Here is a 13,460-nt window from a genome sequence, read left to right as displayed (position 1 = left end):
CCTAGAGAGGGACGATTAGAGCGCGATTCTGGCGTCGTCATCGACGAGAAACGAAAATTTTCCGACACCCTTCAGAAAATTAATCGAGAGCACTATGTTATGCACGTTCACTGTTAATTATAGTATTTTCGCACAGGCTGCGACAAAAATCCGTTTTGTTAATAAAGCTCGGAGAGGACCGTCATATGTTGGTCGAAACCTTTCAAAGATAATAACACGGTTAATTTTCATTTATATAACCATCAGAGCTATTAAACTGTAAAATCGTTAAAAAGGCAGAGTCGACGAAAAGAGTGTCAGATATTAAAATTTCCGATAATTCGCTATAACTTATATTCTAGAAATAGAAGCGTCTCTCGAATAACGTGATTCTTTATCCCTACATCGCGAAGAGTCTCTTGTTACCGCGACTAACCTTGTTCTAAAATAATATTCGTTGCTCTAACTATCCGGGGTAAATTCACGTGGGGATAACGCGGTGCTCGTTAAAACGACCATAACTGATATGTCTCTCGGACGTATTTCAGTTGCTCCCTCGCGTGCCGAGCTTTCATATAAGCTTCCACGCAGCTCGGCTTTCCGTGCTCGTCACCGGATCACCCTCTTCGATTACACGCGTTTCTTCTGTCGCTAAGTATTTCGGGGGTACACAATAGATACCAGATAATGGAACGTTTGGATACGGCAGAACCTTAATTACTGGATGAGCATGTTTTGATGAATTACGCTATGCTGTCTATTGGATGTTAACGTGGGGTATAGACACGTGTGAATTCGTTTCTATTGCCTTAGGTTTGCATTACTAAATATTTTTATACCATGTGCTGTATTACAACGCGTTGAAATACCACTTGTGTAATTAGCACGCGTTGAATTATTACAGGTTGTAGTACCACGTGTTGTACTATCACGCGCCGAATTTTCACGCGTCGAGTTACTACGCGTTGTACTACCACGCGTTGAATTACTACGCGTTGTACTACCACGCGCCGAATTTCCACGCACCGAATTTCTACGCGCCGAATTTCCACGTCCCGAATTTCCACGCGCCGAATTTCCACGCACCGAATTTTCACGCGCCGAATTTCTACGCGTCGAATTTCCACGCGTCAAATATCCACGCGCCGAATTTCCACGCATCGAATTTCTACGCGCCAAATTTCCACGCGCCGAATTTTCACGCGCCGAATTTTCACGCGCCGAATTTCTACGCGTCGAATTTCCACGTCCCGAATTTCCACGCCCCGAATTTCCACGCGCCAAATATCCACGCGCCGAATTTTCACGCGCCGAATTTCTACGCGCCGAATTTCTACGCGTCGAATTTCCACGTCCCGAATTTCCACGCCCCGAATTTCCACGCGCCAAATATCCACGCGCCGAATTTCTACGCGCCAAATATCCACGCGCCGAATTTCCACGCGCAGAATTCCCATGCCCCGAATTTCCACGCGCCGAATTTCCACGCCCCGAATTTCCATGTGCTAAATATCCACGCGCCGAATTTCCACGCGTCGAGTTACTACGCGTAGTACTACCACGCGCCGAATCACTGCAAGTTGCACCACCACGCGTCAAATTACCTTGCGTCGAGTTACTACGCGTTGCACTACCACGCGCCGAATTATCACGCGTCGAATTACCACGTCTCAAATTACCAACCATCAAATTTCCACGAGTCGAATTTTCCCGTATCGAATATCCACGCGTCGAATTACTATTCCAAACACTGAATTATCACATATCGAATCACTGCCTTATTACTAAAAATATACTACGAACTAATAACGTTCTGCCGTATCCTGCGTACATGCCAGAAAAATGGAAGTAGATCAAGCGGAAAAGTAAAATGGAAGTATGTAGATCAAGCGGAAAAAACAAAATCGTTTCTCGTCGAAATGCCAGACGACAACTGTCGCCCCCGAGGCGGAAGAGATTCGAAAATCGCGAAAGAAGAACGGTAGTTTTGGGCGCAGAGATTCAGTAGGTCACCGATCACGTAGGCACACGTAGGCGTCATCGTGTCATCGCTTCTTGCATCTCCCACGTTAACGAGACATTAGATTGCGAGAGGACATGGCTTTTAGTACGCTTAGTGCAACGCGACGCATCGGCCGGGGTGGCTCCTGTTTCTTTCGTTTCGAAGCTTTACCCTCTTCGCGATTTGGGCAACGTCCAGTTTTACAACACACATGGACACACACACACGCGCGCACATAGGACCGGCACCCGCTGTAACGGTGGTTCTCAATCTTTTTAAGAATCTTCTTTTTACAAATTCTAAGATACTGTTCTTCTAAGATATGGAAACACTTTGCTTTTAATAGCTGAAGGCTAATAGCTGAAACGACTTTGATATGCTGTTTAGCTTTGTGACAACGTGCATTTAATTCCAGTTAATTTTAAACGTAAATTCTGTTACAGTCAGTTCCACGTACGTTAATATCGAAATAAGTTCCGAACAATGAAACTGTTGCACAAATAATTAATGTAGCATATATGTGAAGTTGAGAATGAAATTCGTGAATTACAGAAATGTCACGTTTCAAAATTTGAACGTTCCCAAATTAAAAATTGCAAAGTAGTTGAAAATGTAGCACGAAGTGGTCGATTGAGAACCGTTGCAGTATACTATTTGGCCGTTGTGCCCGTTGCCAGGAATCACGGAACACCGACGGGTTTTTGTTCCGAACGATTCGCCCGCGATCGATCCACGACGGTTTTTGCACGCATTTGGCTCCGCTAATCGCGAGCGGAGTCGCGAGTCCATTGTTTACGGCAGCCAGCAGCTTTTCCACTGGCGAGTAGCTTCTTGGCAACGGAAACAACGATGTCCTTCCAGCGCGAAGGACAACGCGGGGAAAATGGTCCAACAACTACTCTATGTCCGGCTTCATTGGCAAGTAACACTTTGTAAGAGATACATACATAGCTAAGCGACGTGGATCGCAAGGATATGCATTTGCACTTTGCAGATCGACCGACCAGTTCTCAGTCTGCGGAATGAGGTAATCAATTGAGGTCCATTTGTTCATTTTGACGCGACTCTGGCTTTTTTGATCAGGGACGTTGATCAAAATGTTTATTAGGAATAAGCTTTTTGAGAGACGTGGAGATAAAGTTTTTATATTTTTACATGTCAGTTTTTGTGAAATTCTTAAGTTTTCTTAGAAGTTTTATATTTGCAAGTTCGATAATTTTTAAGTTTATGAAGTTTCAAGTTTTTTTTAAATTTTTATGTCTTCAAGTTCTTTAATTTTTATGTTTATGAAGTTTCAAGTTTTCTTAAAATTTTTATGTTTTCAAGTTCTTTAATTTTCAGGTTTGTGAACTTTCAAGTTTTCTTATAATTTTTGTGTCTTCAAGTTCTTTAATTTTCAGGTTTGTGAACTTTCAAGTTTTCTTATAATTTTTGTGTCTTCAAGTTCTTTAATTTTCAAGTTTGTGAAGTTTCTAGTTTTCTTAAAATTTGTATGTCTTCAAGTTGTTTAATTTTCAAGTTTATGAACTTTGAAGTTCTCTTAAAATTTTTATATTTGCAAGATCTTTAATTTTTAAGTTTATGAAGTTTCAAGGTCTCTTAAAATTTTTATGTCTTCAAGTTCTTTAATTTTCAAGTTTGTGAACTTTCAAGTTTTCTTAAAATTTTTGTGTCTTCAAGTTCTTTAATTTTCATGTTTATGAAGTTTCAAGTTTTCAGATTTTTTATTGCATATTTAAATTTCAGTAGGTTCTAAATTGTCTAACTTTCAAGTTGATCTTTTGATTTCTTCCACTTTCTGCCACAATTTCTAAATTCTAAACTCAGAGTCTCTGCGAGTAACGAACAGCTATAGATAGTCGTTAGGTCCATTACATTTTCCCCTGATCAAAGGAAGCCTAGGTTGCACGCGACTATACCGTAACGTCCCTTTCACCGTGTCCATTTCACGAAAAAGAAGCGAGTAACGTTCTCTCCGTATGTGGACCACGATCTAAGTGAGTAGAATGGGCATGGAGAAAGGGTAGAAGCCGATGGTTATGCATAAATGGACCTTTAATTGCCGTTGGGAGTAATTCACTCACGCGTAATTGATTGGGAAGAGCCTATTTTGAAATTTGAAATTAATGCTTTTTATCGTAAAGCTCTGTATCTTATAGAAATATAAAGTAGATGTGTTCATTATGGTTCATGAAAAAAATGGTGTTAAATGGCAATTAGAAACTGCACCATAATGGAAGCACTTGCTTCGGTTTATTCAAGTTCCAATGCGACTGCCTTTTTTATTTTTTATGGATGTTTTTTGGCACTGCATACGTTATTCATAAAAAGAGATATGTTTGATAAAAATTTCAGTTGCGCGAATTGGGTCTGTCGATAACTGTGGCACTTGAATCTGGAAAAACTTGAAACAGTTGTCTATGAGTACACTAGTGTTATGGTTTACCGTATTTGACCCTAATAGAGTCAAGAAGCTCTGACGGAAATAAATCTGTTTCACAATATTTCTTTCTGTTTTAATGTCGTGTCGAAAGAAGTTGTATTTTGAAAGTAGGTAATTTGAATGAAATAAATAAATGAATGAAATATAAGAAAGAGACATAAATCGTTTCTACTTATGATTCGATGAGTCGCATCAGAATTTGAACAAACTGTCCGCTTAACGTTGGAGTTATCCGCTACGACAACGGCGGAATAAATTGTTCCAAGGGTCAACAGAGTTAGCGTCTCGTTCAGTTTCTCACGGCAAAAGTAGGATGTAAATATTTGAAAGGAACGAGCGTTTGCCCGCTCCGGAGACTTTGACTATCGATCACGGGATCTATTTCGTGTGCCCCGGGGAACACCTAGTCCCGTAACTGTATCTGCCAAAGTAGTAGAACTCGCATCCTGTGTCTTGATTTTGTCGCTTTTCCGATTTGGTATTAACGTACACACACGTCGGTCGGAAGACGCGAGTGCAACGCAGCGTAGAATGCATATTTGATGAAGCATCGCCAAATGAGAACCAGCCTGGCCGCATGCACTCTGTAAATCTTAGCGCGAAAGATCACAGCACCCGATTATCCCTAACCCCGAAACTTTTTAACCGATCGAGAACGGTACACGACGATCACTAATTGGCGAAAAAAATGAACGCATGCCGGAGCAGCCACTATTCTAGCCCCCCGCCGGAAAGGGAACTGTGCCTCGACGGGGAGCATCGAAGTCGAAGGGACATGTCGCCGCAGGGCCGTAAACGAGCCGCCCTTATGATACGAGACCAACCAGCATCTATTTCTGGTTACCAGCCTTATCGCAAGGTGAGATACAGTTTCACTAATTTTAGAGTACGTTCATAAGTCATGGGATATATTTTATTTTATATTAATATAATACAAAATCTAACTCAAGGATAGTTTATTCGTATGTGGTGATAGATATTATACTTCCATGTATTATATTTTCACTCATTATGTTTCTACGCAGTTGTATTTTTCGCGTTGTGTTACCACGTGGTGCATTGACAAATATTACATTGCCACGCGTTGAAATACCACGCATTCAGTTTACTACATATCCAATTTACTACGCGTGACATAACTACGCATACAACTTACCACGCGTGACATTACTACGCATATAACTTACCATGCGCAGCATTACTACGCATCGAACTTACCACGCGCAGCATTACTACGCATATAACTTACCATGCGCAGCATTACTACGCATATAACTTACCACGCGTGGTATTACTACGCATCCAAGCTACCACGTGCAGTATTACTACGCATCCAACTTACTACGCGCAGCATTACTACGCATCTAATTTACCACGCGCAGTATTATTATGCATCGAATTTACTACGCGCAGTATTACTATGCATCGAATTTACTACGCGCAGCATTACTACGCATCGAACTTACCACGCGCAGCATTACTACGCATCCAATTTACCACGCGTTGAATTACCAACCCTCGAATTACCACGCATCTAATTTACCACACATGGTATTGTTATTCATCCAATTTTCCACGCGTCGAATTGGCACGCGCTAAATTACTTCGGACCGAATTCCCACGCACCGTATTACTGCGCGTTGAATTACCACGCGCTGAATAATCATTTGCCAAATTACCACGCGCCGAATTCTCATTTGCCAAATTACAGCGCGCCGAATTATTATTTGCCAAATTACCATGCGCCGAATTATCATTTGCCAAATTACTACGCATCCAATTTACCTCGCACCAAATTACCACGCACTGTACTGTCAAATATTAGATTAGTACGCGTTGTACCACCATACGTTATATTTCCACGCATCATTCTTCCATGCATTGCACTTCATTTAAAATTTCAAAGCCTCAAAATATAAAAATTCAAAAGTCCCAAAATTCAACCTTCCGAAAGTTCCAAAGTTCCAAAATTAATTTTCCCGAATTTCACACTGCAATTTTACATATTTAACACCGTAAGAGTAACACATCCCATGACTTACGAACTAGCTCAAAGGTTTGCACAGAATTTAACGATCGGTTCGTAGAATCCGTAGCGGTACTTCCGCCATCATCGACCACGTAGCAAACTTCGAATCGACGTTTCTTGAAAGCGTTGTATATTGTTCCGTATTTTCGGATATAATCGACGTGAATTTTGTTTGTTTACGATGGAAATTGACGGTGTTAAATTTGTGTGATGCCCAGGAGGATATACATCGAGGAATGATGAGCCACAGGTCGCACAGTGCAGCGCCTATGGACTCTCCGAGCCTTCGGTACCGAGGAAGGTCTCAAAGTCCCACAGGTCATCGCTCTCTGTCTCCGCCTGAACACAGATCCATGCCCTACTCGCACGGCTACGTGCCACCAAGGTATATCAATTGTCCATGGGAATTTCGCTAATAATCCACTCGATAGTCTGAATCATTTCTCACAGTCGTATATAATAACTGTATTCCAGGGAACGTTGATAAAACGTTTATGTGTCGAACTTGAAACTTCAAATTGATACATAGAGTAAACGTAATATTATTGTTCTATAATTATCATAATTATTGTTGCAGTTATTTTAAATATTATAACATAATACTGGGTATAAAAGCATCCATAGAATCAGTCATCATAATCTCTAAATTCTATTTTATACTGTAAGGCACTTTCATATTGTGAAATCCAGACTATCTATTTGAAGATATGTGTGCTCATAAAACCATGGTAGATTCAAGACATCTTGATGTGTAATAGTTTGATAAGACGTATGAAGAAGATTTTTATTTGCACGTAGATTTGGCTCGAGGTCGGCAACTGCCACACCCACAGGAAGTCCCAAGAAAAGACAGTTACCTCTGATCCCGGCAGCTTTGAAAGAAAGGGCTGCACAGGACCTCGAGGACAGGGCCAGATTTATGAGACACCGTAGCAAGCAGGTGCACACGACGTACAGGGGTACAGGCATAGGTGAGCCTCTTTTCTTTCTCGAGTACGCTTAAGCGTTTGATACGATGGAATTTCAATACAGAGGACCACGGAAAATAACGACGAGAGTTCGTATAAACGTGCACCTTAATTTGACCTTGTTTTCGAACTACCCAGGGAATTTTGTGTTCCGCCAACGAATAGACGTCGGAGAACTCTGTAATGGAACGTGATTAAAATATAGACCGCTCGATGCAAAACTGGCTAAAATATATTTATACGAGCTACTTCGTTCGGGAATGTGGATGGGTCTCGTAATTTTACTGTTTGGAGAATGTTTCAAATTTTGAAATTTGAAGTTTTGGTCAGAATCCTTGAATTGCTAAATTTGTATAGAAGTTGTTGACCATTTTCGAGTTTCATAAATTTTTGGATTTGAACACTTTCAAGTTCTTTATATTATATACTTTATATTTTAAGTTCTCAAATCTTCACATATGTGAGATTTCCACATTTTCAAATCTTCACACATGAGAGTTCTCCACATTTCCAAATCTCACATATGAGAGTTCTTCACATTCCCAAATCTCACATATGAGAGTTTTCCACATTCCTAAATCTTCACACATGAGAGTTCTCCACATTCCTAAATCTTCACATATGTGAGTTCTTCACATTCCCAAATCTCACATATGAGAGTTCTTCGCATTCCCAAATCTTCACACATGAGAGTTCTCCACATTCCCAAATCTCACATATGAGAGTTCTCCACATTCCTAAATCTTCACACATGAGAGATCTCCACATTCCCAGATCTCACATATGTGAGTTCTCCACATTCCCAAATCTTCACACATGAGAGTTCTCCACATTCCTAAATCTTCACATATGAGAGTTCTTCACATTCCCAAATCTCACATATGAGAGTTCTCCACATTCCTAAATCTTCACACATGAGAGTTCTCCACATTCCCAGATCTCACAGATGAGAGTTCTCCACATTCCCATATCTTCATACATGCAAGTTCCTCACATTCTCAAATCTTCACACATGCAAGTTTTCCACATTCCCAAATCATCACACATGCAACTTCTCCACATTCCCTAATCCTGTCACTTTCAAGTTTGCCAAATTCCCAAATCTTCACTTCCCCGAATTTCTAAATTTCCAAAGTTGGCTTGCTTGACCCACCCAACCCAAGAAATGCCCCTCACATTTTCATCCCTAATCACTGAAGAGAATCTATGCATTTTTCAGGTTGGGAAAGACACTATAGCGGATTGTCGGATTCGGATCTACCCTCGATAGATCACGATCCGTTATCTTTGCCGCACAGTCACGGTTATCGAATGCACAGACCGCGAAGGGGACATTTAAGTCCCGACAAAGACGTACTCGGGGATCTCGGTGACTCTGATATAGAGAGTATAGCCTCCGTGACGAGTAGTGCCTTCAGTACGCAATCGGAACGACCACGTGGATCTAGGGGACTAATGTGAGTATAGTTCGATGTCAATTGTATTATAATTTCGAGTCGATGACCTTGCATTTCGAAATCAGTGTACAAAGCGATACGAGTTCCATAGAGAAGAAAGTATTCCCTTTAGAGGAGACAGCCATCCATTGTACCATTTTCTCTCTCTTTTATATTTATTTCTTACTCGTTACATTCGCGGTACTTTTTTCTTTTTTATTTGTCCTCTGTTTCATAGATTGCACATTTGAAATAGTGTTCCAAGTTGATTATGCTTTGAGGAGGAGCAACACCGCGGCGATCGAGGAATAACTCGTTTTTGTAAATTCACGACGTACTTGTTACGCGTAGGACATTTCCGTTTTTACGTATACAAGTCTCCTGGCATATTTCATAGACTAGTTCGTTAGCACTAGCCTGAAATGATCTTCACTTTTTAATGAAGAGATTGCAGTTCATAGATGGCTCGAAAGGTTAAAATATTTTTCTACAGGATCACTTCGTGTATGCGTAAAGAAAAATGATCTACACATAACGTGTAGTCATAAGTTCACAAAAACAGTGTATTTTTAAGGTTGTTGCAGCGTTGATCCCCCTTAATCCGTCCATGGGTCATGTAGATCGCGCACAGAATGGAACATTTGATGGCTTACCTTCTCATCGACGATAATCCCTGAATTAAATGGACATTGCCGAATGAAATGACACCCCGTAGTTGCACTATCTCATTTTCTCCCCCTGCCTGCTTGATAGACTCCCGATCCCGTTCCGCTACTCTGTCTATCTCTCTGTCTTTTTAAACATTCTACTCGTTAGTTGTCTAGATTGCACCTCCTATGCACCGTGTCAATGTCCATTTAATATTGTCCCATTCTAATAAAGCAGGGATTGGTGCGTGGCGTTGGTCGAACGGCTAGGTGTACCTACGTTTAAACACGTCACAATTTGTTGCATATGTATGTCTTGAGTGTTGATCACTGAACAGAATCAATCGTCGCACGTCCTACAGACAACCTGCATTTATTTGTTCGGCGAGTGACAATCCGACCGGTCAAATTCTCAAAAAACCAGACAGAAAAAAAAGAGGAAACGCGTTCGATCGATCGCGAACGCGCGAGTAGAGTCGTTTGTAAAATTGCAAAGATGTAAAAGAGAAAAGAAAGAAAATGAAATGAAAGAAAATAAAAAGAATGAAGAATGGGCTAAAAGAATCGTAAAATGTGAATCGCAGATCCGCTAAAACTCTATATGAAAAACATTGTTTGCAGACCGACAGTTAAAAACGTTTTAATACCCGGTGTCATATCCCCTATGCCCCTGCCCCCTAGGCGCAATAGGCGCAGGCACAGACTTAGGGTACCCTGCAGCGAATGTCACTGTCCGAACAACAATCCCACCAAGCCCAGGAGCAACAACCCAAGCAAGCACAATCCCACCCCGCATCCCCTCGTACGGAGCAAGTCCGCAGTGGTGCGCTCGTTGTACAGAAAGATGCGTACGCCGTTCACGAGGTCGCAGACCGTCGACGAGAACATGCTGAGATATTACAGCCCGGAGACCAGCGAGTACAGCGTCTCCGAGGGTTACATGCTCAAGCCAGAGGAGCTAACCGGTAGCTCCAAGAATCGTATACCGGAGATATACGTGGAGGATTGCCTTCAGGTCGACTTCAACGATCGTCTCATCGAGAAGTTTCGCGACAGGTACTCGTCGCCGTACCTCCTGGACACGGGTATGCGTAGACGATCGCGTAGCTGGCAGGAACGTGCCACGGCCAGATCGACCAAGCCTAGACAGCACCACCATCTCTTCTCGAGAGGCTTGCACGATTTGACGGACGATCTCGGTATCAGGAACCTGGACATTAGCATACGACCGCGCAGGTCCTTTCTGTTCTCGAAAGCCAGGAGCTTCGACTACGACGTTCTGCACGATACGTACGCTGATCGTTACAGTTTTGGATTGGGCGCTGGTCTGCTGTCTCGTCGCGCCAAGAGTTTCGAGTACGACAATATCTCGAGCAACATATTCAGCGACGATAGCTTGAGAACCGCCAGGCGAAAGTTGAAAAGAAACCTGGCCATCAACGACGCGGGATACGGCGATAAGATACCCGCGCTCGGCGATCAGAGCAAATCGTACTTCGACTCGAACGGCGACGACAAGGTACCCAAAAGTGTGCTCAATCGCGACAAAAATTACGACTACCTGCTGAAACAGGATCATAAACCCTTCTACGGTTACGATTCGGAGTTCAGCTGCGGAGAGACCGAGATCTACATGCCGCGTCAGAACATCGATCCGAACCTCGCTCGAAAGACCTACCGCTCGCACGAATTGACCGGAGAGTACTCTTTCAGCAGCGACGATCAGATCGGTCTGAGAAACGTCCTCGGCAGGGAGGATCCTGCCAAACGGAAGTACATGGACTCGTCTTTCCACGAGCACGATTCCGCGTTCGGCAGAGACATGTCGGAGAAACGAACAAAGAATCTGGACAGCGACATCTGCGACTCGACCAACGATCACATTTACTGCAGTATCGACGAAGCTTTGGCCTCGGCGGACGGTTACGGTCGCGAAAGAGACTTGACCTGTTCCCCTATCCACGCCGATATGGAGCGCTACGACAATCAGAGACCCAGCAGTCGGTCTCGAAGAAGAACGAAAAGCAACGAGTCCTACTTGGAGAACGGCTACGACGGCTACGACTGGGACGTGGATTACGACGAAGGCTTCGTCGACAGAGGTAAAATGGAGGACTACGATCAGAGACTGTACGATTACGAAGACGAGAATCTACAGGCGTCGAGGACGGACGCGCCGATGTACGAGGACGAGTACTACGACCGAAGAGAGGACACGCGAGGAAGTGGTCGCAAAAGGAGAACCTCTAGATACGCGGACGAGTACTTCGACGACTACAGGGACTACCGTTCCGCCGAGGAGTACGATTACCAAGCGCACAGTGGTCCAGTGTACAGGGACTACCAAGACAACACGGTACCTCGAAGAAGGCGACGGAGGAGCAGAAGAGAGAGCAGAGAAACGAGCATCGGCGTGTACGAGAACCTGCAACCGTATCGAGACACGGTCTGCTCCGGCAAAGACAGTCTTACTGTTCCGAGCTTCACGGAGAGCAAGAGAATGATGCTGCAGCGAGCGGAATCGTCGCCCGTTCTGCGCTCCGACGAGGAATTAAGCTCCGCGGAGAGAGCGGAAAGAGCCAGACGGCTGTACAGACGCAGAAGGAACAGCAGCTGCCCCGAAGCCAGAGAGATCCGATACTACGATACGCCTCGAAGGAAAGACGAAGAGAGAAGCACGAACTTTATTCTGGACTCGGACGAGGAGTTCGGTTCGATGGAGACGGTCGTGTGCGCGGACTGTTTCCGTCAAAAGGGCGATACGGGTATGGTTAGCGACGGTAGAGCGGGCGGGTACTACGATGAGGGACGGGAGAGGGACAGTTGTTACGTAGACTCGAGATACGACTACGAGGACACTCGAACTCGCGACTATCCGGAAACTTGCGAACTGGCTAGGTCGGGATCGTTACGGTCGCAGTATCGGGGTAGGCGCAAGAGTAGTTGTCCAGAGTGTCGGGAGTTGGCGATGTCCTCGGAGTTAGGTAGGTCCGGTTCGATCTCGCGAAAGACCGAGGATAGGAGGCCGTCGATAGAGTCGAGGCACACTAGGTACCGTAGACGAAACAGCAGTTGCCCGGAGGCTAGGGACCTCGAGCTGCTCGAGAAGAGGCAGCAGCAGCAGCGTAGCCAGCAACAAGCCCAACAACAACCGAGTCAACAACAGCAGCAGGGTAGTAAGAGGAACGTAGCGATCAGCGATACCCTCGAGTACTACGAGTACTCGATGGAGAGCGAGAGCCAGTGCAGCGAGAACTGCGGATTTGGCCCGTGCGATCCGCGTAGGCCCCGTAACCGAGCACCCCACCCCGGTAACGCTAATTCAAGTCTCTTTGATTCCCAAACCGCTACCTCCGACACTGCTAAAAACTACCACCCACGGGCCGTCGATCACCACGATACCTCACGAAACACGAAAACGTCGACGCGCGACAACCTCGACGAATCCAACACCGTGGCCCCGTCGTCTACCCCCCTGACGTCGTCCATTCGACGCCGTTCGCGGAAAAAATCCGCCCATGACACCGCCGCTGAACAACGCGACGACGACCCGCGGGATCGCCGATCCTCCTCCATGCCCGAAAGCAGCGAGTACAGCGGACAGTCGAGCTCGTACGAAAAGACCTCCAGGAGTCAGGCGGCAGATAACGAGCACGACGAACACGCCAAAAGGGGCCAGTTCACTAGGAGTCTTAGCAACACCGATGCGCCGCAGGACGAGAAAGTTGGTAAGTCTGGCTGGTTATATCTACCAGTCTTCAGCTCTTACTGAGCTTATAGGACCGGGGAAAGTTACGAAATCGGTCACATAAACGGACTTCCTTCCTTTGCTTGATTCGCAAAGATCAAAGGTGTTACTTGAGAATCTTTAAGTTTCGATTCGAAAGTTTCGTAGCTTGAAAATTTGTGAAACTTAAATTTCCTTTCGCGAACGTGTGGTCCTTCTAATCGATCAT

General features: G+C 44.3%; 1 protein-coding gene across 15 annotated transcripts in view; it reads left to right on the top strand.

Annotated features, from left to right (window-relative positions):
- The window catches only part of Rim (Rab3 interacting molecule), an 86,233-nt gene that overhangs the window by 57,557 nt on the left and 15,216 nt on the right, over positions 1-13,460 (top strand). For 14 of the 15 annotated variants that reach the window (XR_013037277.1, XR_013037275.1, XR_013037273.1 and 11 more), the window contains 5 exons: positions 5,133-5,283; positions 6,672-6,838; positions 7,252-7,424; positions 8,641-8,878; positions 10,126-13,232. Coding sequence is in view for 1 of the 15 variants with exons in the window: in XM_076528929.1 (XP_076385044.1) it covers positions 5,133-5,283; positions 6,672-6,838; positions 7,252-7,424; positions 8,641-8,878; positions 10,126-13,232 (3,836 nt within the window). In the remaining 14 variants the exon portion in view is untranslated. The remainder of the gene's footprint in view (positions 1-5,132; positions 5,284-6,671; positions 6,839-7,251; positions 7,425-8,640; positions 8,879-10,125; positions 13,233-13,460) is intronic. The other variant, XR_013037280.1, reaches the window with a different exon arrangement.

The sequence above is a fragment of the Megachile rotundata genome, chromosome 2 (assembly GCF_050947335.1).
Source record: "Megachile rotundata isolate GNS110a chromosome 2, iyMegRotu1, whole genome shotgun sequence".
Classification (NCBI taxonomy): domain Eukaryota; kingdom Metazoa; phylum Arthropoda; class Insecta; order Hymenoptera; family Megachilidae; genus Megachile; species Megachile rotundata.
The sequence above is the reverse complement of the archived record's forward strand: the minus strand, read 5'-3'. Positions and strand labels throughout refer to the sequence as shown.